At 48.2% G+C, this 27690-nt stretch overlaps 1 protein-coding gene across 1 annotated transcript; it reads left to right on the forward strand.

Moving 5' to 3' along the window:
- Positions 1–1173: 1173 nt before the first annotated feature.
- Positions 1174–26289, forward strand: LHX2 (LIM homeobox 2). The gene is given in 6 exon segments (XM_087944021.1): positions 1174–2061; positions 4659–4864; positions 5204–5580; positions 15299–15504; positions 25309–25336; positions 25339–26289. Coding segments are annotated over 6 exon segments (1194 nt in total). The 5' UTR covers positions 1174–1941; the 3' UTR covers positions 25596–26289.
- Positions 26290–27690: the final 1401 nt, after the last annotated feature.

Genomic DNA, 27690 nt, shown 5'->3' on the forward strand with positions numbered 1-27690 from the left:
CCCCCCACCCCCAAGGAATGGCGGTCCTGGGGTTCTCCCCCTCCCGTCCCTCTCCCCCGTCTGTCCTCGTCCTAATCGGCGCCCCCTCGAAAAGCAGGTCGTGGCTCTGGGGCCCTGGTTCACCCAAGGCCTTCCGTTCCCCAAAGCTGGGCCAATGCAGGGCTAGCTTTCTAGCGCAGGTGCTGACAGGCGCGCATCACCCCTGAGGGGGCCAGAAAAGGCTCTCGGCCACGCCCCCTTCACTGGAGGGTTTTTTATCCTTCCTTCCTTCCTCTTCCTTTCTTCCTTCTTTCCTTCCTCCTTTCCTGCCTCCCTGCCTTTCTTTCTCTTTCTTTCTTTCCTCCTTCCTTTCCTTCCTCCCTCCAGTTTCTTTCTTTCTTTCTTTCTTTCTTCTTCCTTCCTTCTTTCCTTCCTTCCTGCCTCCCTACCTTCTTTCTTTCTCTTTCTTTCCTCCCTCGTTTCTTTTTTCTTTCCTTCCTTCTTCCTTCTTTTGTTCTTTCCTGCCTCCTTTTTCTTTCCTTCCCCCTCCTTTCCTTCCTTCCTTCCTCCAGTTCCTTTCTTTCTTTTCTTCCTTTCTTCTTCCTTCCTTATTTCCTTCCTTCCTTCCTTCTTTCCTGCCTCCCTGCCTTCTTTCTTTCCTTCTTCCTTCCTCCAGTTTCTTTCCTTCTTTTTATTTCTTTCCTCCCTCCCCTCCCTCCTTCCTCCCTCCCTCCCTCCCTTTCTCTCTTTCTTTCTTTCTTTCTTTCTTTCCTTCCTTCCTTCTCCTTCCTCCCTCCCCTCCCTCCTTTCTCCTTTCTCTATTTCTTTCTTTCTTTCTTTCTTTTTCTTTCTTTCTTTCTTTCTTTCTTTCTTTCTTTCTTTCTTTCTTTCTTTTTCTTTCTTTCCTTCCTTTCTTCCTTCCTTCCTCCCTCCCTCCCTCCCTTTTTTCAAGAGTCCACTTCTTCCTTCCCCAGCAGATTCTTCTCCCTGACTTAAGTCTCCAAAGAGCCTTTCCCACCCGAGTGGAGGGTGTGTGTGTGTCTGCCTCACTCTTTGCGGGACAGAAAGGAAGCAAAGGGGGGGGCGTGGGGGGGGCAGGGACCAATGAAACTCCTAGGAGAGATCGGAGCGGGGGGACGTCTCTGCAAGGAACCGTTTCCTCGCAGGCGATCCCTCGGTGAGGGAACGAGAGGCGGCTGCCTGGACGGCGCGGTCCGGCCAGCTCAAGGCGAGGGCGAAGATGGTTCCCCAGGCGGCGGGGGAGCCTTCGCCCTTCCCGGGCAGAGTCGGCGACCGGCGAGCACATGGTGGACGGAGCCGGGCGGGCGGGGAGCAGCCAATGGGCGCCGTGCCCGACGTGATGTCAGAGCGGCGCTAGAAAAGGCGCGGAGCCTTGCGTGGGCTGGGACTGCGGCGGCTTCTGCCCGGAACGCGGCTCCTCCTCCCGGTCCTCCCCTCCTCCAGCCTCGCGTTCCCGCCCCCCTGTCTCGGTCCCCGAAGCGGCAGCCGGGCTCAGCCGCAGCCACCGCCGCCGCCACAGCCTCGCCTGCCGGAGGAGGAGGAGGCGGAGGAGGCGCAGAGGCCGGCCTGCTCCCGGTTGCCTCCCTCGTCGCGCGGATCCGGCCCTCTCAGCACCTAGGCCTCTTCCACCACCGGTGCCGTCCCGAGAAGCGGAGGCGGCCGCCCCTAGCTCGTCTCCCCGCCGTCCGTGCGCCCGGTCCGGCGAGCGGATCTGGAACCCGCGATGCTTTAAGGCCGTCCGTCCCACCCTTCGTTTCTCCCCCGGTCTGGCGGGGCGGCCTCCCCAGCCGGGAAGACAGAAACCAGCCGGGGAGGAGGAGGAGGCGAGACGGGGCGTCCGGCCGGGCCCGGGAATGGCGACGCCTCGCCGCGGGTAACCGGAGAGCTAAGAAGCGGCGGTCGCGGGGAGCGGCGGAGAGGCGCGGGGCCTCCGGCGCGGCCATGCTCTTCCACAGCCTAGCCGGCTCCGAGATGCAGGGCGTCATCGACGAGATGGACCGGCGGAGCAAGGGAGACACGCCGGCCATCACTTCGGCCATCGACCGTGGCGAGACCGAAACGGTAGGGCCCGCGGCGGCGGCGGCAGGCCCGGAGCCCCACTTTTAAAGCAGGGAAGGATTCAGGGCGAGGCCGGGCTAGGGGGATCGGCTTCTTGGCACCAGTCGCCGTCCAAAAAGCTGCTGAAAAGCCTCCCCCATCGAAATAACGGACCGTTGCGTGGGTAGGGGGGAAAGGGTCGCGGAGCCGCGGAAATGGGAGTAGTTGAATCCTCCGAAAAGGATCCGCAAAATTGCCAGCCGAAGCGAAGCCGTTACTCTGCGCCGACTTTTAAGAACCCAAATTTCCCCGCCCCTCAAAAAAAGGTCACATTTTGAGTATATTTTTCTGCTCCTCTCTCGAGTTATTCCCCCTCCCCAAAAAAAGAAATAAAACCAACCCAATTCGGGTTTTTAACTCTCCGTAGGGGAGGCAAAGTTAGCCCACCTTCTTAAACCGAGCCAGAAAAGTGACTTGGAAAAAAGAGGCTTCGTTTTAATGGCGATGCTTTAAACATTTCATTTACCCCCTCCCCAAATCTAAGTCTCTTGACTATCTATGGGCTTTGCTCCCCCCCCCTTTTGCTTTGAATGTGTTTGCTTAACCAAGTGGCCTCGGTGGGCAACATTTTAATAGGGGGATTAGCATTTATAGTTTTTGCGCTGGTTTCTTTTCCCTTCTGCAACCGTTTGCTTTCCCAGGTTTTAACTAGAAAAATGAACATTACCTGGAAGCGCTTTCCAGCCTTAGATAATAGTATAACAAATGGCAAAAATAACAATAGCATCGTGAACAATAATCTGCGCATAAATGCTTGGTGCCAAATGCTATTTATTCGGGAACATTATTTTAAAGTTGATCGAAAGGGCCCTTTCAAAATATTTTTCATCTGCGTTGTTCCTGTTTTTCGGCGAGATTTCTTCGCACTCGGGAGTCGGGAAAGAGAAGAGAAATGGCAATAATTTTCCTCCCGTTTTTTCTTTTTTTAAAAACTATTATTGTAGTTGCTATCATTTTTTTTCCTCCGATGAGCCTGCTATTTTTGCCCTTTAGAATTATTTTCTGCAGAGGTGCTCGCTTTAAAAAGAGAATCCAAGAAATCTATTCACTTAATTTGCAGAGTTTTAAGCTTGGGCTTCTAACCATTCTGGCAGAAATTAAATAATAGGAACTAACTACTTGTCTGCTTCCACATAATAAATAGATCTCCACTTTCTCATTTCAAATTAGAGGAACAGATTATTATTATTATTATTATTATTATTATTATTATTATTATTATTATTATTATTATTATTATTATTATTATTATTATTGCAGGATAAATAAAATTAATCTAATTTCAGCATGCTTAGGGATCTCTATTATAAAAAATGCCCGTCTCCTCCATTTCAAATTAAAATAATTATTTGTCTTATTTAAAAAGAAAGATGAGAAAAGAAGGAAATTTTCCTCCCCTCAATACCAGCCGAAATGGGATTGGATAAATTAAAATTAAAATTTTTAAATATTTTTATAAGAAACAGGAAAAAAAGATCCTTTGACCAGCTTGGTTATTTAGGCAGAAGGGGGGGAAAAACCGAGGTCGGATAAATTGAAACTTAGACTCCGAGGAGGCGCCCCATCTGGCAGGACTTCCAGCGAGCTCGCCCGGGGCAAATTTCCGCTGAAGTCCGTTAGAATCTCCGGCAGGGCTGATGGCAGCCAGACGTTTTGCGCTTCCTCCGCAGTAACTGCCCTGGCTGGTCGTGGAAACGCACAAAAACACGGGCTTGGCCCTGTACGAAACGCCCTTCCCTTCTCCTCCTCCCCGCTTAAATTTCCTTCATTTTTTCCCTTAAAAACAAAAGCAAAAACTAGAAAATCTCGGAGGAGTAACGTGAGCGGCCGTTTATTTTGTTAGCAGAATAGTATTATTATACTCGTGCTTTAAAAAAAAAAAAAAAAAAAAGCTAATTTTTGCTTTCTAAAAAGAGTTGAAAAAGGAGCTGAGCTTTCGTTCCTGGCGGCGGGAATAATTCGTTATTTATTTACACCCATATTTATTTTACTGGGTTTATCCCACCTTCGTACCCCCCACGCAGGCCTCCGTTTTGCTTTTTCCGTCGTCCCCCCATCCCACTTTTCCGTGGCACAATCTATACTGCGAGACACACAGGGAGAACAGGAGGCTCGGGTGGGTTCACACGACACGGCTAACTCGATTTTTAAAAAAACAAAAAAACCCAGTTTCGGCTTCGCAGACTCGCAAGAAGGGCTGGATTCTTCTAAACTGGAGCGGGGATTACAGCTACCCGTGTCTGACCGGGGTAAAACGCGGCCTGTTATGCCCCAGCTCTGATCTGACCTGATTCTGTGGGTTGTGAGAAGGCAGCCAGAGAGAGAAATGGAGAAGGGATTTAGGCGCTCGCTGGCCGAGCCTCTCTCCGGGTTGAGCCCCTGGGGAGGGGAGAAGCGCTCGGATTCGCCACCGGTTCGGCCGGGAGGGGAGGGCGATATGGCCTCCTAGCTTTACCCCTTGCCCCCTTGCCGTATTTAGGTATTTCCCGGCAAGGTTTCCCAAGCCGGACAGTTGGGCGAACCCCTGGTATAAGCGCCGCTTTTTCCCCCCCCTCCCGCAGCACGCCATGCCGTCGGTCAGCAGCGAGCGAGCCGCCCTGTGCGCCGGCTGCGGGGGGAAGATCTCGGACCGCTACTACCTCCTGGCGGTGGACAAGCAGTGGCACATGCGTTGTCTGAAGTGTTGCGAGTGTAAACTTAACCTGGAATCCGAGCTCACCTGTTTCAGCAAAGACGGCAGCATCTACTGCAAGGAAGACTACTACAGGTAAGGGGTTTGGGAAGGAGGGAAAGGGGATTGGTCTGGCCTGCGGCGGCGGGGGGAGAGGGCTGGAAGCTCCCCGGCCCGTTCTTCTTTAGGACATACCTGCCTGCTCACCTGGCCCAGCAGCCGGCTTTATCCTGGGCGCCGCTCCGAAAGGGCTGGCGCTTCCCGGTGGGACGGGAGAGAGGGTAGGGCAGGGTGCTTTCCCGCCTGGTGGAGGCGCTTCCCTTTCTTACCCGCCCCCCAACGCCCACCCCGCGAAGAAAGGGCGGTGCACCTGTTCAGGTGAAGATCTCAAAGAGTTCTCTTTTTTTCCCCCTCCCTTCTCTCTCTGGCTGGCAGGAGGTTCTCGGTCCAGCGCTGCGCCCGCTGCCACCTGGGCATCTCCGCCTCGGAGATGGTGATGCGCGCCCGAGACTCGGTTTACCACCTGAACTGCTTCACCTGCTCCACCTGCGCCAAGATGCTGACCACCGGCGACCACTTCGGCATGAAGGACGGGCTGGTTTACTGCCGCCTGCACTTCGAGGCGCTGCTGCGGGACGAGTACCAGCTCCACTTCAACCACGCCGAAGGGGTGGGCGGCAAAGGCCCCGCGCTGGGGGCCGCCGCCCCGCTGGGCCTGCCCTACTACAACGGCGTGGGCACCGTGCAGAAGGGGCGGCCCAGGAAACGGAAGAGCCCGGGTCCCGGCGCTGAGCTGGCCGCCTACAACGCAGGTAAGAGGCCGAGCGAGCGGCGGGAAAAAAGAAAAAAAAACGGAAGCTGCGCCCTCCCGGTTTTGCAAAGTTTTGCGCCGCGCTTGGTTCGGCCGCCGCGCGTTTGGGACACCTCGGTTTGTCGGGAGAGCGGGCCAATTGGAGGTTTTTTTGGGGGGTGGGAGAGCGGAGGCTCACATCTCCTCCTCCCCCAGCGCCTCGGCCTTGAACTCGCCCTGAAATTGCGGGCTTGGGACGTTCCCACGTTAGGAATAGCGGCTCTCCGCTTGTAGACAAAGGGAGCTTTGGCGTGGGGCAGGGCCGTCGTAAGAGCATTATGGGCCCCGGGCAAAGCAGTGTCCTGGGTCCCCTACGACAACCACTCACAGGAATAAAAATATAAATGGCCGATAAAATGAAACATATATTTTCATGTTAGTCTTCGTTAAAAATGCAGTAAAACGTAATAAATACGTTGCTGTATTTATGTGATACAAGGTGCATCGAAGGGTTAACAGGCACAGATTAGTATGGGGCCCCTGTGCCTCGTGGGGCCCGCGGGGTGGGGTGGGGGGCTTCTTTTAGCCTCCATGTTGGAGCTGCGGGGTCTTAGCTGCCTAAGAGACGAGTTGGGGGGAGTCCCGGGTTTCAGGAACGTGAGGAACGTTTCGCGTTTCCTGCGGGATGGGATCGGGTTGAATTTTGGCCGCCGTATTGCCGGGCCGAGTAGAGCTTTCCCGGAGGGTGGCTCGCCTGAAAAGGGATTGGGGGCCAATGGCGGGGGGGGTGTTTATGCGTGCGTGGGGTGGGAGAATAGTTCTGGGAGGCAGGGGCGTTAATCCCGGGTTGCTGCCGGCGAGCTAAGAAAGGAACGCCGTCGTTTCTCCTGTTTGCGGATCCGTCTCGGCGTCCTGACTTCGGCGAGAACTCGTGTCTTCAGGCAGAGAGAGTGTGCGGGCGCAATCCGGGGCGGAATAGCAATTGGGGGGCTGGATAGTAAAGAAGCATTTTTTAAATTTCGTTCCCTCGAAACCCCCTTTTACAAGCACCTTCTCCCCCGCCCCGCTCCTGGGAAAGTTTATTCTTCACCAACCGGGCGCCCGCCTGCCCTCCCTCCCCCAAAAAAAACGCCGTAGTAAAGTTGGGCGGGGTGAGAGAGCAGTGTGAGCTGCGTGCTGGTGAGCAGAAAGGGCCCCCCTCCGTCCCCCACCCCAATTGCAAACCCGGGAAAGAATGAAACCCCTTTTCCTTGGCGGCGGCCGGATCCGAACGCCAGTCGCGTCTTGGTTCCGTTTCCCCGTAAAGGTTGGGCGGGGAGGAGGGGGCAGGAGAGGAGGAAGAAGAGGAGAAGTTTGATTGAAGGCGCCGACGAAGAAGAACGGGAGGTGAACTCACCGGGCCGTTTTGTTGGCGAGTGGAAACGGGCGCGGGAGCCGTTTTCCTGGACGCGAATCGAGTCTGACAAGCGGAAAACGGCTTCGGAGGGGGCCGAGATTTCAAAGAGAATTCCCCCCCACCTCCATTGCCCCAAACGATTTGCGCGGGTCCTCTCTCCCTCTCGCCACTTTTAATACTTTCTTTCTTTCTTTCCTTCTTTCCTTCCTTTCATCCTCTCTCTTCTCTCTTTCTCTCTCTCTCTTTCTTTCTTCCTTTCTTCCTCTTCCTTCTTTCCTTTCTTTCTTCCCTCTCTCTCTCTCTTTCTCTTTCTTTCTTCCTTTCTTCCTTTCTTTCCTTCCTTCTTTCTTTCTCTCTTTCTCTCTCTCTTTCTTTTTCCTTTCTTCTCTTCTCTCTCTCTTTCTCTCTCTCTCTTCCTTTCTTCCTCTCTTTCTTTCTCTCTTCTCTCTTTCTCTTTCTTTCTTTCCTTCTTTCCTTCTTTCCTTCCTTTCTTTCTCTCTCTCTTTCTTTCTCCCTTTCTCTTTTTCTTCTTCCTTTCTTCCTTCCTTCCTTCCTTCCTTCCTTCCTTCCTTCCTTCCTTCCTTCCTTCCTTCCTTTCTTCCTTCCTTCCTTCCTTCCTTCCTCTCTCTTCCTCTCTCTTTCTTTTTCTTTCTTTCTTCCTTTCTTCTTTCTTTCTTTCTTTCTTTCTTTCTTTCTTTCTTTCTTTCTTTCTTTCTTTCTTTCTTTCTTTCTTTCTTTCTTTCTTGTCTTGTTAGAGGGACTTCGCAGAGCTTGGAGGGGGCCAAGTAAAACTAAACTCAAAGCCACCTCTTCTTTCCCATCATTTTATTATTATTAGTTTTCTTTAAAAATCCTCAAAAAAATACCCTTTTCAGATCACGGCAAACTCCCCAGGAAGAAGGGAGAACAGAAACGAGGAGACTTATTTTTCAGCGAGCCCCTTCCCCTATTTTTTTGTCCATTGGAAACCGGCCCTCCTTACCCTCCCCACTTAGGGTTGAACCCCCTACAATTCCCCCCCCCTTCCTGGGCTCCTTTCTTGTGGGGGAAGGGTGGAAGAGTCATGCCTGCCTATTCAGAAACAGCCCCCTACCCCTTTTATCCAGGAAGGACAAGGAGGAGGAAAACTTCCCCCAAATCTACAATTTCACTTACCGAGTTCCTTCAATCCGACCTATTATTTCTCCTTTGATTTGTCCCAGTTCGAACCTGGCTACAGAACACATTAAAGTGGGGTGGGGGAAAAAATAATCTAGGCTGAGATCTGCTTCTCTATAACTCTCCTTCTCGCTGTCCTTTAGCTTGTGGTGGCACCCCACTTAATTCGGATTTGCCCCATAGCTCCAGGCCTCTCTTGGACAGAGATTCTGGAGGCTGCCTAGAAGTCGAGGTAGCCCGTATAAAGCCACAGATTCATCACAAACTAGAAAGAAATAGAAGAATAACAGAATAACGCAGTTGGAAGGGGCCTTAGAGGTCCTCTAGTCCACCCCCCACCCCCTGCTCAAGCAGGAAACTCCACCCCATTCTGGATAAACGGGCTGCCCAGCCTCCGTGTCCTGAAAAACCTCCGGTGTTGGAGCAGCCACAACTTCTGAAGGCAAGCCAATTCTGAGCCAGAAATCTTTTCATTGGGAGCCTCTCGGCCTTTGGCTACCAGGGAATCTTCTCCTGATCGATGGGGGAAAGAAGGGAGGCCTTGGTGGTGGTGGTGATTCCATGGCTAGTAATCCTTGAAAGAGATTCTGGATTGGGGGGGGGGGGAGGTCATTCTTCCTCGATTGCTCCAGATGCTGCTACATGAAGGTGAGCCTGGAAGAGTTTGGGGTGGTTTTCTTGGCCCCTATGAAGGCTCAGGTGATTGACAGCGACATCTAGACAGTTCAGTTCAGTTCTCTCTCTCTCTCTCTCTCTCTCTCTCTCTCTCTCTCTCTCTCTCTCTCTCTCCCCCACGCGTTTCTGGCCCCAACTGGAAGACTGTGACCCCCCCACACACCTCCTAGACAATGTTGTCAGGATCCATCTACTTCCAGGCAGCTAGGAATGAATGTCCAATCTTGGAACGTGGCTAGACTAACCTATCCCGTGACCCATCGAAGCTAGAGAGAGCCACGGATTCCCCAACTCTCCAGCAAACCCATGGAGAAGGTGGTGGGTGGTGGAGGGGGGCACCGCTGGGGTGGGGGCCATAAAGAATCTTTAAAGAAAGAAAGCCTTTTTCCCACATGGGAAAGACTTGGGGTCTGACCCTCACAGCATCTCCATGGGGGGAGGGGGAAGAGTGGAAGAGGCTATTTAGGAAAAGCCTTTACCTCCAGGTGCACTAGCACTGATGATGTTACCTAGTTGGGTCATGAAATGTCTGCAAGAACACCAAGTTCAGAAAGCACCAAGGACGCCCCAGTCTTCCTTCTCCCCCCACAGACACTACCGTAAGCCACTCAACTCAGGATTGAAGACCCTACACTCCTCCTCCTCCTCCTCTCCTCCCCTCCCCTCCTCCTCCTCTTTCTCTAAACCCTACTCCCCCTTCTAGCACTGATAATGTTACCTAGTTGGACCATGAATGTTTGCAAGAAACCACTTCAGAGAGACCCAGATGATAATGTTACCTAGTTGGACCATGCAAGAAAACCACTAAACTCAGAGAGCACCAAGGACCCCAGAGTTCTTGTTTTCCTCCTCCTTTCCTCCTCCTCCTCCTCCTCCTCCTCCTCCTCCTCCTCCTCCTCCTCCTCCTCCTCCTCCTCCTCCTCCTCCTCCTCCTCTCCTCCTCCTCCTCCTCTCCCTTCTAGCACTGATAATGTTACCTAGTTGGACCATGAAATGTTTGCAAGAAAACCACTAAACTAAAGAGAGCCCACAGTTCAACCCTGAGCTACAAATATGATCCTTTATTGGGTATCCAGGCGTTCGGCAAACTTCTAACTTAGGCTGCAGTGACTGTGCAATTGTTAACATGCATGTGATATTCTGTGCTTTTCACCTCTTTTACGGCCACATTCTTTTGGCCGTCTTCTTTTTGGTCCAATCTTTCTGGGATTCTACAAGAAGACCTCTCCTTTGAGTAACTCTCCCCTGTGGGCTCCTCTTGGCTGTACAGGTAGACCTTGACTTACAACCAGCCACCTCGTGACCCTTCAAAAAGGGACTGTCCTCACACTTATGACCATGATTACAGCATCCCCGTGGTCACACAATCAAAATCCGGGTCCTGGCAACTGGCGTGTATTTATGATCGCAACCTGCCGGGCCCAGCTTTGGACTGGCAAAGTCCATGGGGGAAAATCAGATCTTCTTAAAGACCGTGTGCTTCTCTTAACGACGGCTGTGCTTTGCTTAACGGCTGTGGCAAAGAAAAAAGTTGTAAAATCAAGCACGGCTTGCTTAACAACCGCTTTGCTCTGGAAGGGAGCAAAGTTGTGCCCTAGTTACGATCATAAGTTGATCTACTGTAGCCCATTCCCTTGGCAGTGTTGTGGCCCGCCAGCGGTCAGCGGAGCTGGCGGCAGGTTCGGAGAGTGAGGAGGTTGCGGAGGAACATGGGCCAGTCCTAGAGGCTGGGGAAGGCTCTGATGAGGGCTCTGCATCAGAGGCAGAGATGGGGCCAGGGCCGTCCGACAGGTATCAACTGCCTTCGGAGTCAGAGATCAGTGGGGAAGAAGAACAGCTGGAGCCTGTTCCCAGTGTGCTCATGCACAGAGCTGCCAGGAGAAGGGAACAGTTAAGGAACAAGGGTTGACTCGGGAGTAAAGGCACAGGTGGACATTGAATGGCCCCTCCCATAGGGAATAAAAAAGGAGTGAAAGGGGCTTTTGCAGGAGACAGTTAGTTCAATTCATTAGGGTGAAGATTTCTTCATGACTCTCAGAGACTCCTTGCCAAGTATTTTCTGGTACAGCATTGCGCTTGGAAGTTATCGGCCTGGCAGCTCTCCAAGCCTGGTAAGGTCTGTGGTTGCAATTCACCCTTGAAAGACTGTTGGCCGGGACTTCGCTGGATGTGAATGATATAGGAATTCACATTAGCCTAATAAAAAGGGGGTTTTGTCGGGATGAGGCGACCGCTTCGTGATTTTTGTTAAGCCTAGGTCAGAACAGGCACATTGTTTCACTGAGTTCAGGACTTAGGGGGCTGGAGAAAGACACAGATATGGGGCCAATACTTAGGGGTACCCTTGTGGGATACCTTGCCCTTTGCACGTGGGTGAAGTAAAAGAATCCATATTGGATTGCGGTGTTCCCCGGTGTTTACTAGGTGTAGCAAGAGCTGGGAAGTCCATCCTGCTGGCTTGGTGCTGTCTGTATCTCCTACCACATGGAGGTCCTCCTTCTGGAAACACTGTGTGAATAAGTACAAAACAGGTGTGCGCGCGTCCCAGTGTTTATCTCATGCCTATTACGACATCTGCTTGCTTAAGAATTGAACATCAAATGCAGAACATTGATTTGGGGCAGTGGTGGCTTTGGGGTTTACGGTTGTGGCTGGATGTGAGGGAAAAGATCTCCTTCTCCTGCAAGTACCCCGTTTCCCTGAAAATACGACCTGCCCTGAAAGTAAGTCCTAGCTTGATTTTTACACGTGCACCCAATATAAGCCCTACCCCTCAAAATAAGCCCTAATTAAGATTCCCGCCCACTCCAGAGTGGACGGGTAAAAATTAAGCTAGGGTGAGGATGGGGGTGTGCGGAGCTACCCTACTACTTACCAGTTGTAGCCAGGCCTCCCACATCCTGATACCTGCCTTGCCCGCCCGTTTCTTCTACAGCCGCCAAGGCTGGCAAGGCTTTCTTGAAATCCTCGGTAGCTGATAACAAAGCTCTGGATCGATCCAGAACTCTCTTATCGGCTGCAGGAAAGGCCTTCAGGAAAGCCTTGCCGGCTGCAGAAGAAGTTCCTGAAAGCCACTGATAGCGGAAAGGAGGCCGGGGGCCACACGTGCAAGTGAGGTTAGTCAGTGGAGGACATTCCCCCGAAAATAAGACCTGGTGCCTTTTTTTTTGTGGCAAAAGAAATAGAAGACAGGATCTTATTTTGGGGGGGAAATACAATATTTACATCAACTGAAGGAGACAAAATTGCCCATTTGCTACCTGGTCTATCCTTCCCACATTTTAGTGAAACATTTCTAGCTCAGCTCCTAGGCCGTTGCATTAGTTTAATCCATCTTCTTGGACTTGTCAAATCTTGATTGGGTGGCACCAAGACTCCTTGCCCGCATCCTTAAAACTTGCATGGCCTTTTCCTTGTTTCAGACACACACACACACACACACATACACAAAACACACACCCTGGAAAATTCACCGCTCCTCTCTCGTGCCACCGTCCCTAGGGAGTGTTTATGAACATTGTGTGACACAGCGGCGTCAGCTGCCTGCGGGCCAAAGAAACATCTTGATTTGAGCCACCGACAAAGATCATCTTCACTAATCTGGCTCCAAATCGGCGTGCATGCAGCCCCCGCGCTGGGGGTGAGCCCCCTCATCCGCCCCCCTCCCCACCTCATGCCTTATGCTGAACAATACATGCTCCTTCAGACGCAACCACAACAATGCTCTCATAAGTAAGGCTGCTCCGGTGGAGGGTTGCAAGAAGTTGGGTTCCATCACTGGTAACTTTGAATTGGGATTTTTTTTTTCCTCAAGAGAAAAGAAAAGATGAATTAATTTCATTTTTTGTCCGCTCGATGAAGAGGGAAAGCTTTGGCACAAGGATCCTGAGAATTTATTAAAACTTGTGTCGGGGGGTTTGCGTAGAACATGCAAACAACTTGCAGGCAACTTCTGGTCATTTATGGTGGGAGGGTTAGGTTGGCTTAAATGGATATACTTTACTCACTTGGGCGGGGGGTTGGACTAGATGACCTCCAAGGCCCCTTCCAAATCTGTTAATCTGTAGTCTGTAAAAACCACCTCTGTGGTCATCCAAAGCCAGCCTGTTGTCTTCATATCACGGCTCCGAATATTTGGGGTGCCTTTTCCTCAATGAGTTCTGGAACCTGGGGTTTGCCTCTTATATTAACCACGATCCCTCGAATGACGCCCTAAAATCATCTTTCTCTTTTTATTGTTATTACGCTACTTTTGAGTACATCGGGCCTTTTCGGGGCAAGGACAGAGCCTCTTCAAAAGTGGCGTGCTGTGCATTATGAGTTACTTTTAGCAAGCTGTTGGAGAGGAGGGGTTTTGATTTCTGCCCATTCTGGAAATAATTCTAGTATTGTTGCAGCGTTTAAGCAACCACGAATTCTGACGTGTGAATTTGGGAGCCGGGTTTAATTGAGATTTTCCAAAATTCTGACCCACACTTGACTTAATCGTACCAGTTTGCAGAGCGGTCCCTGTCAGAAGTAGATCGTATAATCCGATGAAGGACAATTTAAAAAGCCTTGTGCAGATACGTTGAGACAGCTGGATCGATAATTCACGCATTAGCACCCCCACGAGACATATTTATGTCTCTTTTCTCTCTCTCTCTCTCTCTCTTTTCCTGCGTTTTTACTCCTTTTGGTAGAACAAGTAAATAATTATCGAAGGAGCGAATCTAACCAAGCTTTGCGTGGTGTTGTTTTTTTTCCCCCTCCCACACCGTTGTTTAAAAAATCTGGAACACAGGAAGGACAGAAGGAAGGAAATTGTAGAAAATTTAGTCCTGATCCCCTCACATCCCAAAAGAACAGGCTTCCTTTGTGTTGGCTATCCCAAAAGGCGAAAGTGCGTGGCAGCTTTTAAAAGCCGTAGATGCAGCTTTTTTGGGGGAAAGGGTGCAAAGGGGGTGTTCGATAGTTTACTGTATATATTAATTTAAACTCGCTTTGCAAATTGAAGGAGTTGTAGTTAGTGACCGACACTCGTCCTTTTAATTCTTTGCAAGGGTTTCCTTGGTTTGTTGGGGGAGGGGGGTTAATTGCCTTTAGTTAGTGGAGAAGGGAGGTTGGAAACAGAAAATCAACTCAAACCCAGATTTTTATTTTTTTTAAAGGGGCTTTGAATTTTTAATGGCCTGCAAAGACAGAGAGTTACTTTTAAGTTTTCTGTCTGGGCCTCTGAACGCAGCTCAAATCTTCTGCTCTCTTCTTCCCTCAAATTATAGGTCAGCTTTTCCGTCAGGTGGGGACATCCAAGCCCCCTAGCCCCCAGGGTTCCCCCCCTTCCTTCCCTTCCTTTAAGGAGTCTTTTACTTAGTTAATGGGCTGCTTTCTCATCCTGCAGAGGGGAACCTGCAAGGGAAGAACCGGGGGAAGGTTTTGAATGAGGGTTGTTTTTTTTTCTTCCCCCTATTGAGGCTGGAGTGGAGTTGGGAGTTTGCAGCTGTGCCATGCCGCTGAACAATCTGAAGTGTGTTAAAACATTTTTTTTTTTTTTTGCAAAGCGGTTCTTTTCTTTTCTGGGGTCTGGAAAGGGAGCGCCAAGTGGAAGATTGGCATGAGGCTCTGTGTGTTTTTGTGTGCGTGTCTGTGTGTGTGTGTGAGAGAGAGAGAGAAAGAGAAAGAGAGAGAGAGAGACCGAAGATGCAAATGCGTTAAATCGTAGCAGAAAAGAAGAGGCCTTTTTCTCCATCCCACCTCTCCTGGGGTCACTTTGTAAAGGAAGTGAAGGTGAAGATGGGGCTGTCCCAGGCAGAGATGGTGTGCGAGGCAGGCTCACGTCACGCATGTGGGAACCTGCATTTAAATGCCCTGTACACGACTGGCTTGAATGGGGAGGTAGGGAAAGGCCCTTGGTGACGACACATATGAACTCCCCGATTTCTAAAAGCACCAGATCCATCCTTACCTACGTCTTTGGTATCCCACTTTTATTTATTTTATTTTTTTAAATAAATCACTCAAGTTTTGTCCTGGGGAAACCAATCTTAACAGTCCTTCCTCCTCCTATTTTCCCCACCACAACAACAACAACGCCATGAGGTAGATTGGACTGAGAGAGGCCCAAAGTCACCCCAGCTGGCTGTCATGCTGATGGACTAGAACTCACATCCTCCTGGTGATCGGCCCAAAAATCACCCAGCTGGCTTTCTCGCCTAAGGCGGGACTAGAAGTCACCGTAACCTGGGGATTGGCCCAGAGACATCCAACCAGCTTTCATGCCTAAGGCAAGACTAGAACTCACCCTCTCCTGGTTTCTAATCCCGGTCCCTTCACCATTCGACCAAATTGCTAAACCCATCCTGGGCTGGGTGCTGATTAGTGCCATGGACGTCTGTGCCCAAATCGTTTCCTGATGCCCCCTGCCTTGGTTGTTGGGGGGGGGGAAAGGACAGACTGGGAGCCCAGACAAGGGGGTCTTTCTCCTGGGCACCGTGCTGACGGTCTCTTCTCCACCTTGGTGCCCCCTCTATAGCCCTGAGTTGCAATGAGAATGACGGCAGCCCCCTGGACCGAGACCAACATTACCCCAGCAATCAAAAGACCAAACGCATGAGGACTTCCTTCAAACACCACCAGCTGCGGACAATGAAATCCTATTTTGCAATTAATCACAATCCGGACGCCAAGGACTTGAAGCAGCTGGCTCAGAAAACGGGTTTAACCAAGAGGGTGCTCCAGGTAAGTGGTTTCCTTTCTTCCTTTCTTTTTTTTAGGGGCTCAAATGGAGTAAGCGGTCCTTGGCCAGAGCTGTAGGTGTACAATTCCCACCGAGCTGTGTTTTTCCAACCCTGAAGGGTGAAGATGGGTGAACTTCAACTCCCAGAATTCCACCCTCGGCTGGAGAATTCTGGGAGTTGAAGCCTCAGAGATAACGCCCAACCAAAGTTGGCTTCTGCTCTGAGACAGGGAGGGATGGATATGGGGATAGGATGGAAATATTGCCCTTGCGTTACCTCTGCCTCACCTGTCTAATGGTTGGAGGGGAAAAACAGGTGTTGTCCTCATGGATGGAGCCCCTGGTGCAATAGCAGTAGCCCTTACACTTATATACCGCTTCACAGGGCTTTCACAGCCCTCTCTAAGCGGTTTACAGAGTCAGCCTTTTGCCCTCAACAATCTGCGTCCTCGTTTTACCCACCTCGGAAGGATAGAAGACTGAGCCGAACTTGAGCCGGTTAGAATCAAACTCCTGGCTGTGGGTAGAGTTTGCTTGCAATACTGCATTTTAACCACTGGTTGAAGGAAGAAAGAAGGAAGGAAGGAAGGAAGGAAGGAAGGAAGGAAGGAAGGAAGGAAGGAAGGAAGGAAGGAAGGAAGGAAGGAAGGAAGGAAGGGCAATAGCGCTTAGACTTATATATTGCTTCACAGTGCTTTCCATCCCTCTCTAAGCAGTTTACAGAGCCAGCCTCTTGCCCCCAACAATCTGAGCCCTCATTTGACCCACCTCGGAAGGATGGAAGGATGGGTAAACCTTTAACCTGGTGAGATTCCAACTGCCAAATTGTAGGCAGCTGGCAGGCAGCAGAAGTAGCTGCAGTAGTGCACTCTAACCACTGCACCACCATGGCTCGAAGGAAGGATGGATGGATGGATGGATGGATGGATGGATGGAAGGAAGGAAGGAAGGAAGGAAGGAAGGAAGGAAGGAAGGAAGGAAGGGAAGGAAGGGAAGGGAAGGGAAGAAAGAAGGAAACATGAAAGGAGGGAGGGAGGGGGGAGGAAGGAAGGAAGGACTTATACACTGCTTCACGGTGTTTTACAGCCCCCTCTAAATGGTTTACAGCATCAGCCTCCCCCACCAACAATCTGGGTCCTCATTTTACCAACCTCAGAAGGATGGAAGGCTGAGTCAGCCTGGTGTCTGGTGAGATTGGATCTGCCAAATTTCAGGCAGCCAGCAGTCAGCAGAAGTAGCCTGCCGTACTGCATTCTGACCACTGCGCCACCGTGGCTTATGGTGGGTATGTCCTACAAATGAGGACTTTAGGTCAGTCAACTGTACTCTGTTGTGATTTTGAAGGCTGCACATGGCGAAATAGTTTTGTTTTTGAGGAACCACTTTTGCAAAACTAGGACTTTCTGAATATGATGTTAACAGCATAACAGAGTTGGAAGGGCCCTTGGAGATATTCTAGTCCACTCCCCTCTCTGCTCAGGCAGGAAACCTTATTACTCTTGATCCACTTTGACATTGGCTGGACAATGAACTCTAGTAGAAAGCATCATCTCCTCTTCTAATGAACACCAACAGCTTTGACCACTGACTAACATGTTTGGCAGAGGATGCATCTATGTTACACATATCTTTCAGACCCAAGATTAAACTGGCTACATCTGCCCATTGCACCAAGCTCTGGTTCATTAAACTGCGACTTTCTGAATTGCCCTTTCGTGGCTGCATTCGCATAGTTGATGGTTCATGTTGTGGCCCACTGGCGGCTAGGGGAGCTGGCAGCTGAGTCGGACAGTGAGGAGTTTGGGGAGGAACATGGGCCAGTCCTGGAGGCTGAGGAAGGCTTGGACAAAGGCTCTGCATCGGAGGCAGAGATGGGGCCAGAGCCATCCGACAGTTATCAGCTGCCTTCAGGTCAGATAGCAGTGAGGCGGAGGAGCAGCTGGAGCACATACGCAGAGCTGCCAAAAGAAAAGAACAATTACGAGCTAAGGGTCGACATAGGAGTAAAGCCACAGGTGGATGGTGAATGGCCCCTCCCATAGGGATTAAAAGAGGAGCAAAAGGGGAGGGGGCTTTTGCGGGAAACCATTCATTCATTGCATCAGTTGCAAAAGATTTTGTCTGTGCCATCTCAGAGACGCTGCGCTGAGTCCTTCCTTGTCAGCACTGTATTTGGAAATATTTACTTGGCAGCTCTCCAAGCTAGATAAGGCCCGTGCTCCTAATTATCCCTTTGAACGACTGTTTGCCAGGCCTTTGGCTGAATGTGAATGCAAGAAATTCACCTTCATTCAATAAAAGGGGTTTTGCCGGGACAAAAAGTCTGCTTAATGCTTTCTGGGGAAGCCAAGGTCAGAACAGTTCAAGCATGGTTTATAAGTTAGATGGCAGTTTGCTTAGTATGGGCTTAGCGGCTACCCTGAACCTAGCTAATCACGGTGGTTTATAAATTAGGATTGAGTGTTATGTGAATGCAAGCAGATGTGGCTTGCCGGACAAGCTATGGATAAACCAACTCCTGTTGAATGTGAACCTGGTCATGAAAGGATCATCTGGTCTGGCTGTTTTCTTATTGCTCTTTAAAAAGAAAAAGAAAAAACTCATAGATTTGTAGAATTGTTCCGAATTGTCCCAGAAAACAGGAGGAAAAAAAAAACACCAGTTGATTTAAATTTCAAGACGGTGCAATTTTGATGGGTCGTCAGGCAGAACTTTCAGCACTTGAAAAGCTTTTTGTCAGCAATGGAATAAACTAACTGGAGAAGGAAGAAGAGAACGTTGCTGGAGATGTTCAACAAGAGGTCTTTTCGGAGGCCCTGGGACTGGTTTTGTCTACTTTTTGGGGTGCTTTGTGGAGGATGGAGAATCCTCAGCATGTTCTCAAAAGCCAAGCCTGTTTTGCTCAGAAAAACCTATTTTTTTCCCCCTTGCATTTTTGGCGAGCAGCTATGTTGATGGAAATGATGAAGTTGTCCAGGAACAAGGGACGGCTGGACTTTAAACCAGGCTCCTGTCAAAAAGGACCTGTTGAATTCTGAAACATTTTGATGATCATCTGACCAACAATGGTGAATCCTGGAAAGATGAGGTCCTGAAAACATTAACAGAAAGCCGGTGGTGGAGAAATTGGGATTTTGCCCCATGGCTTCTGCAAGTGATAATTTCGGAGAAAGGTCTACAGATAGTTGCCACCTTGGCCAACGCTTCCCTCAAACACAAAGATTTCCAGATCCATTCTGAATTTTCCACCAGCTTGAGCCTACCTGTGGTTAAAGAAATCTGACGCGATTGGGATGTTTAAAATTTAATTTCCTCTTGGCGTTGTGCAAATGAAATGGTTTAATTTGAGTGTGCCTCTTAATTAGCCTGAATTAATTTGATTGAGGACCAAGTCATAAACCTCAAGAGTTTTTTTGGCAGAGCAACCCACTTGTGAGATTGAGAAATGGCATATAGGGCTTCCTGCCTGAGCAGTGAGTTAGACTAGAAGACCTCCAAGGTCCCTTCCGACTCTGTTATTCCACTGTTCTGTTATTATTCTGAGATCTTCTTCAAAAGAAGCTCATCCCCACCTTCCACTTAGCTACAGTTTGATGAATCATCTTTACACACTAATAGGTTGCTGTGGGCTGGATTTGTTCTTAACTTTTGATGTTTTAGCTGATTTGTTTTTAACTTTTGATGTCTAAGCCACTCAGAGTTACCCACTGGTAAGATTGGGGGGGGGGGGCAATAAATTTGATAGATGGATGGATGGATGGATGGATGGATGGGTAGATAGATAGATAGATAGATAGATAGATAGATAGATGATAGTCACGGCTGGGGATAGATAGATAGATAGATAGATAGATAGATAGATAGATAGATAGATAGATGATAGATAGATAGATAGATAGATAGATAGATAGATGACAGACAGACAGACAGACAGATACAGATAGATAGATATAGATAGATATAGATAGATAGATAGATAGATAGATAGATAGATAGATAGATAGATAGATAGATAGATAGATAGATGATAGATAGATAGATAGATAGACAGACAGACAGACAGACAGACAGACAGACAGACAGATAGATAGATAGATAGATAGATAGATAGATGATGATAGATAGATAGATAATAGATAATAGATAGATAGATAGATAGATAGATAGATAGATAGATAGATAGATAGATAGATAGATAGATAGATAGATATAGATAGATATATAGATAGACAGACAGACAGACAGACAGATAGACAGACAGACAGATAGATATAGATAGATAGAGATAGATAGATAGATAGATAGATAGATAGATAGATAGATAGATAGATAGATAGATAGATAGATAGATAGATGATAGATGGATGATAGATGGATGATAAATAGATGATAGTCACGGCTGGGGATAGATGATAGATAGAGAGATAGAGAGATAGATGAGAGAGAGAAGAGGGAGGGAGGGAGGGAGAGAGAGAGAGAGAGAGAACGAGAGAACGAGAACTGCAGGAAAAGGGCTGCTGTCATGGCTACCAACCTCCTCCAGAGTTGGAGCTATAAGTTGTGTGCGTCTAAGCAAAATGGGAAAGGTGACTGACTATGCCAGACTCCATATTCCTATTTAAGGTCCCTGTTTATTCTTCAGGAGATGCGTTGTGAGTTGCCATCCCAGTTCTCCTCTTTGGCTTCTGCAATTGCTAAATATTTGTCCCTCAGGCTGAAGTTGAAAGCTTTTAGCAGCCCAGCTGGAAGGAAGGGAGCTGGTCACCCTGAAATATTCCATTTAGGATATTATTATTTCAACACTGGAATATGTTTAAGGGCTTCTGTGTCTGGACTTCAGGGAAGCCAATAGTATCTGGATTATCTATCAGGAAGTCCAGTTACTATAACCTGCTGCAAACACTTTTTTCAGTGTGTGTTTGGCAGGGAACATTTGTGTGCAACAGTGGCTATACAGACAAGCTTTTTGGGGGGTTAGGGTTTCCTAATTTTTTGTTTAATCATTCCGGCATCTAATTTTCTAAAGGGGCACCTGGCAAAATATGACCTAACGATGCCAAGCCTCCTTGCAAATTCAGACTTTTGTATTTAACTCCTTTCCCATTACTCCTTTGTTTCCCTGCCTCAGTTTCTCCCCGAGGAATAATGTTGTGCATGAGGTTTCCCTCTTACAAAAAAGAGAGACAATTATTGTTCTTTTAAAGGACAAATGCACGATTCTGCTTTTTTTTTCCCCTTTCAAGAAATGAAAATTTTGCATCACACTTGTTGCTGGAACCATATGCAACTCGAAAGAAGAACGTTTATATAGCATGGGTTATCTCCTTCCTTGTAATTAACTTCCAAATTCCTATTTCTATTGCAAAGAAAATCAGTAGCCCCTTTTCCGATGTTCAAAAAAAAAAGTATGAAAATCATAATTTTTCTTTCTGCCATACTAATATTTGGCAGAAACTGGGACAAGGAACGGGAGCTTTCATTCTGTGACGCGGCGCTAGAGATTCGAACTGCAGGTTTGGGTCTGGCTAGTCTAAAGAAAGGGACAAGTGGTGGCTCAGTGGCTAAGACGCTGAGCTTGCTTGTCAAATCAGAAAGGCCGGCAGTTCAGCGGTTCGAATCCCTAGCGCCGCGTCACGGAGTGAGTTCCCGTTACTCATCTCGGCTTCTGCCAACCTAGCAGTTCGAAAGCATGTTAAAAAATGCAAGTAGCAAAATAGGGACCACCTTTGGTGGGAAGGGAACAGCGTTCCATGCGCCTTCAAAGGTGTTTAGTCATGCCGGCCACGTGACCACGGAGACGTCTTCGGACAGCGCTGGCTCTTCGGCTTTGTAACGGAGATGAGCACCGCCCGCTAGAGCCGGGAACAACTAGCATGTACATGCAGGGGTCACCTTTACCTTTAATAATCTAACAAAATTCTCTGCTGACCTACCCTGTCATCCTGCTGGAAAAGAAGTAGAACTTTCTGAAGCCAAGAATCCATCCACCCATCCCTGAAATTGTTTAATTCCACCTTGGCAGATGGCCTGGAAAATACAAAACCTGTTGTAATTTCGGTGTAGACCTCAGAAATCAAAGTGGATATTTTTTTTCTCTTCTCCTTCTGTTTCCTTCCTTCCTGCCTGAGTCACGTACCAAGGACTCCTCAACCTACACTTGTTCATTTAAGTGAGTGTTCAAAGTGACAACGACACTGGAAACCATGGTCATTTATGACCGTGTTTCACACTTACAACCGCTTACTGCCTTCCCCATAGTCAACGGGATCAAAATTTGGATGCTCGGCAAACTGACTCGTATTTATGACGGTTTGCAGCCTTCTGACAAAGTCGATGGGGGGAAGCCAGATTCACTTGAAAACCGTGTCACTAACTGAACAATCGCAGTGATTCACTTAACAACTTTGGCAGGCAGGGTCGTAAAAATGAAGCAAAACGCACTTAACAAACGTCTCATTTAACAACGGAAATGTTGGGTTCAGCTGCGGTCGTAAGTCAAGGACTACCTGTATTTATTTAAAAATCCTTATTCTGGAGCATTCACTTGCGTGCATTGCATGGAGGAGGCAACTCAAGGGTTTCTATTATTAATAATCACATATCATTGGATCCATCTCCTCACATTCCTCTGAACAGTTCCAGATGTTAAATATGATTCTTTCCCCCCCCCCATGTTATTATTTTAAAAGTATTAATAATTTACTTTTGCATGTAAGGCTGGCAGGTCTTCCAAAACGATCTGACACCTGACCTAAATGCTATCATAAAAATAAATATTAATACTTAAATATCGATGAACAGTGCAATAAGAAGGAAACATGTTTGCCTGGATGACATCTGGTAGCTATTTCCCTTTGGTTATCTCACTCCCCTCCACCCCCAATATATATATATATATATATATATATATATATATATATATATATATATATATATATATATATATATATATATGGATTTTTTGTTATTCGGGTTTTCTCACGCTGTAGATTGGAAGTGCCTGGCGACGTTTGATGAAGTCTCATTCATCATCTTCAGGCTTGTGTCTTCAGCTTTGTGCTTCTCAGAGTAAGCACAAAGCTGAAGACACAAGCCTGAAGATGATGAATGAGACTTCATCGAAACGTCGCCTAACACTTCCAATTCTCGCGTGAGAAAACCCGAATAACAAAAGATCCACATACAAATACCCACGAAAACCTCAGAAAACAAATATATATATATATATATATGGTTTCACACCATTTGGTACCCTGTTTCCCCGAAAATACAACCTACCCTAAAAGTAAGTCCTAGCTTTATTTTTACACACACGCCCAATATAAGCCGTACCTCCCAAAATAAGTCCTAATTAAGATCCCACCCACTCTAGAGTGGACAGGTAAAAATTAAGATAGTGTGGAGATAGGGGGATGGAGCTGCCCTACTACTTACCTTCGGACAGTTGTAGCCAGGCCTTGCTCACCCCAACACCTGCCTTGCAGGACCATTTCTTCTGCAGCCGGCAAGGCTGGTAAGGCTTCCCTGAAGGCCCCTAGAGCTGATAACAAAGCTCTGGATCGATCCAAACTCTTTTTCCAGCTGTGGAGGCCTTCAGGAAAGCCTTGCCAGCTGTAGAAGAAGTTTCGGAAGGCCTCTGACAGCAAAAATGAGGCCGGGGGCGACGTGCACAAATGAGGCTAGTCAGTGGATGACTTCCCCTGAAAATAAGACCTGGTGCCTTTTTGGGTGGCAAAAAATATAAGACAGGGTCTTATTTTCGGGGAAACACAGGTATTTCACAAAGTCATTCATCAGCTGCACAGTATCTGAACCCAGAGTCGTTTTGGATAATGAGGTGGGCAGAATATAAATGTAATATCTAAATAAAATAAAGGTTTGTTGGGAGACCACCAAGCAATCTCTGAGATAAACGAGGAAATAAATAAAGAAGAGAAATATCTGAATGAAGGCAGTGAAAAACTAGATCTATATCATTGCCAAGAAAATTTCATGAACGTTTCTTGAGCTCACCTTGAGAAGGACTTCTTCATCTCCACCTTTAAAGAAGTCCAAAAAACAAATCCAACGGAAGTCTCCAGAGATCCAGTCAATTCCACCACGTCAATGTCAGGATTCCGGCAGTTACTCCAATTAAATCATAAGCCTCGAGTCACACTACCAAAACTTCAGAGGATTTATTAGAAGTTAACATGCCGGCATTTGCCTGGGCGTAGCCAACTCTGAGATCCGTAATTCACTGTCACCCTTGATCCTGCTTTCCCCCCCACCCCTCTGGGTGTATCATCCAATGAAAAATGTCCACAGCCCAGAGTCATCAATCATGCTCTCCAATTAGATTTTTGTGTGGCAGAAGCTTCAGTCATCTAATCAGTCTCTGAAGAAAGTATGAATGGAATGTACTTTCGATTCCACACTGCCGCCTGCTCTTTGAAACTTCCCCCCTTCTTTCTCTTGACAACTATAAAACATGTATACAATATGTTTTATGAGTTGACATTCAGCTTACTCAACTGTTGGGGTGTCTTTCTGATGTTGGAGGTGACATCTCCCAGAGTTTCCATCCACGATGGCCCCAGGAACCTTGAGAGTAGAGTTGATCCATCCTCTACAGAGGTCCACCAGATTAAAGAAGACTTTTCAAGGGTACTGATGAGACCACAGTTACTAAAGGCATTTGGTCTATTGGTAGTTATGAGGTTTTTCCAGAAGTTAGGACTTGAAAACAGGTAAAAAATAAGTAGCTGAAGAAGCTTCTTGGATGAGAAGCAAAATATTTCTTCAAAGAAAAACCAGAAAGTCCAGTTGCCTCTTGGGGGAAAAAAAGCAGCATTGGGACAAGTAAATAAGCAACAAATGAATAAATAATTCGTATATTGACCACATTGACTTGGCATTAACAAAACTAAAAAAAAGCAGCCATAAGTCATGTTTTTTCGGTGGTGTGGCAACTTTGAACGATCTGTTGTAAGTTAAGGACTACCTGTACCACTAGTCCATGTATGATATGCCAAACTCTAAATAAATCATGGCCATCCCCTGGAAAGCTCTGGTGCCAATCCACCTGTATTGGGAATGGAGCAGGTTCTACATGTTTTAAAGCAGGGGTCCCCCACCCTCAGTCCAGGGACCAGAACCAGTCCATGGTATTTCTCCGTGGAACCTTTCTCCGTGGAACCAGTCCCTGGTGCCCAAAAGGTTGGAGGACCACTGTTTTAAAGAATGCACCCATCTACCTACCTTGTGTTTATTCATGTGTTCTTTTCCTTCCTTCCTTCTCTCCTTCCTTCCCTGCTTCCCATTCCCATCTCTCCTTCCTTCCTTCTTTCCTTCCTTCTTCCCTTCCCTGCTTCTGATTCCCCCTCCTTCCTTCCTTCTCTCTCTCTCCTTCCTTCTTCCTTCCTTCCTTCCTTCTTCTTCCTTCCTTCCTTCCTTCCTTCCTTCCTTCCTTCCTTCCTTCCTTCCTTCCTTCCCTGCTTCTGATTCCCTCCTTCCTTCCTTCCTTCCTTCTCCTTCCCATCTCCTTCCTTCCTTCCTTCCTTCCTTCCTTCCTTCCTTCCTTCCTTCCTTCCTTCCTTCCTTCCTTCCTTCCTTCCTCCCTCCTCCCTCCCTCCTTCCTTCTTCCTTCCTTCCTTCCTTCCTGCTTCTGATTTCCTTCCTTCCTTCCTTCCTTTCCTTCCCATCTCCTTCCTTCCTTCCTTCCTTCCTTCCTTCCCCTCCCTCCCTCCTCCCTCCTCCCTCCTTCCTTCCTTCCTTCCTTCCTTCCTTCCTTCCTTCCTTCCTTCCTTCCCAGCTAACACTTCTAGGTCTGGTTCCAGAACGCCCGAGCCAAATTCGACGGAACCTCTTACGCCAGGAGAACACGGGAGTGGACAAGGCCTCTGATCCAGCCCTCCAGGCCGGCACCCCATCCGGTCCAGCGTCGGAGATCTCCAACACCTCCCTGAGCCCCTCCAGGACTCCCACCACCCTCACAGACCTGACGAACCCTAGCATGCCTTCCGTGACTTCCGTCTTGAGCTCCGTCTCCGGCAGCTTGGACGTCCACGAATCCCGCAGCCCTTCACAGACGACACTGACCAACCTTTTCTGATGACCACTCGGATTCCCGGGGGGGGGGAGGTGCAGTGGGGAGGAAGGGGAGGGGGATGTCTTCTTTTTAAGGAAAGAAATTATTCTTAGTCCAATTCCAAATGGATTTTTTAAAAAAAAAAAAAAAGAAAGAAAAAAGAAACTTGGGACATTCTCACCGCTGGGTTGGAGCTCCGTGGTTTAGTGGGACAACTCCAGCCGGGTCTGAAAGCCAGCGTGGATTAGAGGAGTGTGACTTGGAATATACAACTGCCCACACAACATTTGTGTCAATGTACAGTTTTATGGACTGGGCCAGGGAAATGGCAATTAATTTAAGTTGGCTGAAGCTTGTGTAATTTTTTTCAGAGACTGCCACGTGCCTTATTTACTGTCCATCCCTTTTCTCCTACCCCAGCCCCCCCCTTCCCCCCCCTCTGTATATTTATGACAACGTCCCAGACCACGCAAACTACACACACACACACACACACACACACACACACAAAGGGGGTGGGAGGGGGGGGGGAGAGAAGTGAAAATGTTAATACGAGTTTTGCTACTTTACATTAAGTCCTAAACCCTTTCACTGGTCATTCTGATGTCTTAGGATTGAAACTCAAAAGAAGTGTCTGTTCCGCTATCAAAATTTGTACAAAAAAAAAAAAAAAGGAAAAAAACCCATTCTAACCAGTAATAAAGCCACTTAACGGAAACTACCTCCACATTAATTGCCCTTGCAATGAAAGATGAGAGAATATCTGGATTTGGGCAAGGAAGAGGAAGAGGAGGAGAAAGAAGAGGAAGCATAGGAGGAGGAGGAGCAGGAAGAGGAGAGAAAAGAATGGTGGAAAGAAAGGAGGAGGAGGAGAGGATGGAATGGTGGAAAACGAGGAGGAGGAGAGGAAGGAACGGGAAGGAAGGAGGAAGAAGAGGAGAAGGAGGGAAAATGGTGAAAAGGGAGGTGGAAGAGGAAGAGACAAAGAGAAGAAGGAGAAGAGGAAGAATGGTGGAGAAGGAAGAGGGAGGAGAGGAAGGAATGGTGGAAGAGAGGAAGAAGAGAAGGAGAAGAGGAAGGGATGGTGGAAAATGAGGAGAGGAAGGAACAGGGGAAGGGAGGAGGAAGAAGAGAAGGAGGAGAGGAAAGAGGTGGAAGAGGATGAAGAGAAGAAGGAGAAGAGGAAGGAATGGTGGAAAAGAAAGAGGAGGAGAAGGAATGGTGGAAGAGAGGAAGAAGAGAAGGAGAAGAGGAAGGAATGGTGGAAAACGAGGAGAGGAAGGAACGGGAAGGGAGGAGGAAGAAGAGAAGGAGGAGAGGAAAGAGGTGGAAGAGGATGAAGAGAAGAAGGAGAAGAGGAAGGAATGGTGGAAAAGAAAGAGGAGAAGGAATGGTGGAAGAGAAGAAGAAGAGGAGAAGGAGAAGAGGAAGGAATGGCAGAAATTGAGGAGAGGAAGGAACAGGGGAAGGGAGGAGGAAGAAGAGAAGGAGGAGAGGAAAGAGGTGGAAGAGGATGAAGAGAAGAAGGAGAAGAGGAAGGAATGGTGGAAAAGAAAGAGGAGGAGAAGGAATGGTGGAAGAGAGGAAGAAAAGGAGGAGAAGAGGAAAGAATGGTGGAAAGGGAGGTGGAGGAGGAAGAGGGAGAAAGAGAAAGAGAAGAAGAAGAAGAGGAAGGAAAGGAGGAAAGGTGGGGAGGAGGAAGAGGAGGAGCAGGATGAGGAGGAAAAGATGGAGAAGCCTTCAAGAACCTTTTGAGAAGGTTCCTTTTTCACTTCCCAAAGAGATACTAATTCTGATGAAGCGTTAACACCCTGATCCCCTTCAGATCACTGGACTACAACTCCTATCAGGCTAGGCAGCCAGAACTGTTTTAACACCCAAAGCCAAACTTACCTCCCTCCTCAATCCTTCAATGCTTTTACTGTAATTCCAGGATAATGTCAAAGAGGAGAAAGTAATTTGGGTCATCTATTTGGAAGAGAACTGGTCTCCTTACATTTCTTTGCTGGTGGGAAAAGGTGCCAGGAATGCTTTTGGTTTCCCCAAAGATATTCCTCAAGGTTTTTTCTCCTACCTGGTTCTTGATATTTCCAGCTTCATTTACTTCTTCTGATCCAGA

This window comes from Notechis scutatus, chromosome 15, assembly GCF_049901735.1.
Source record: "Notechis scutatus isolate UNSWTSFEM ecotype Mainland chromosome 15, rNotScu1.2, whole genome shotgun sequence".
NCBI lineage: Eukaryota > Metazoa > Chordata > Lepidosauria > Squamata > Elapidae > Notechis > Notechis scutatus.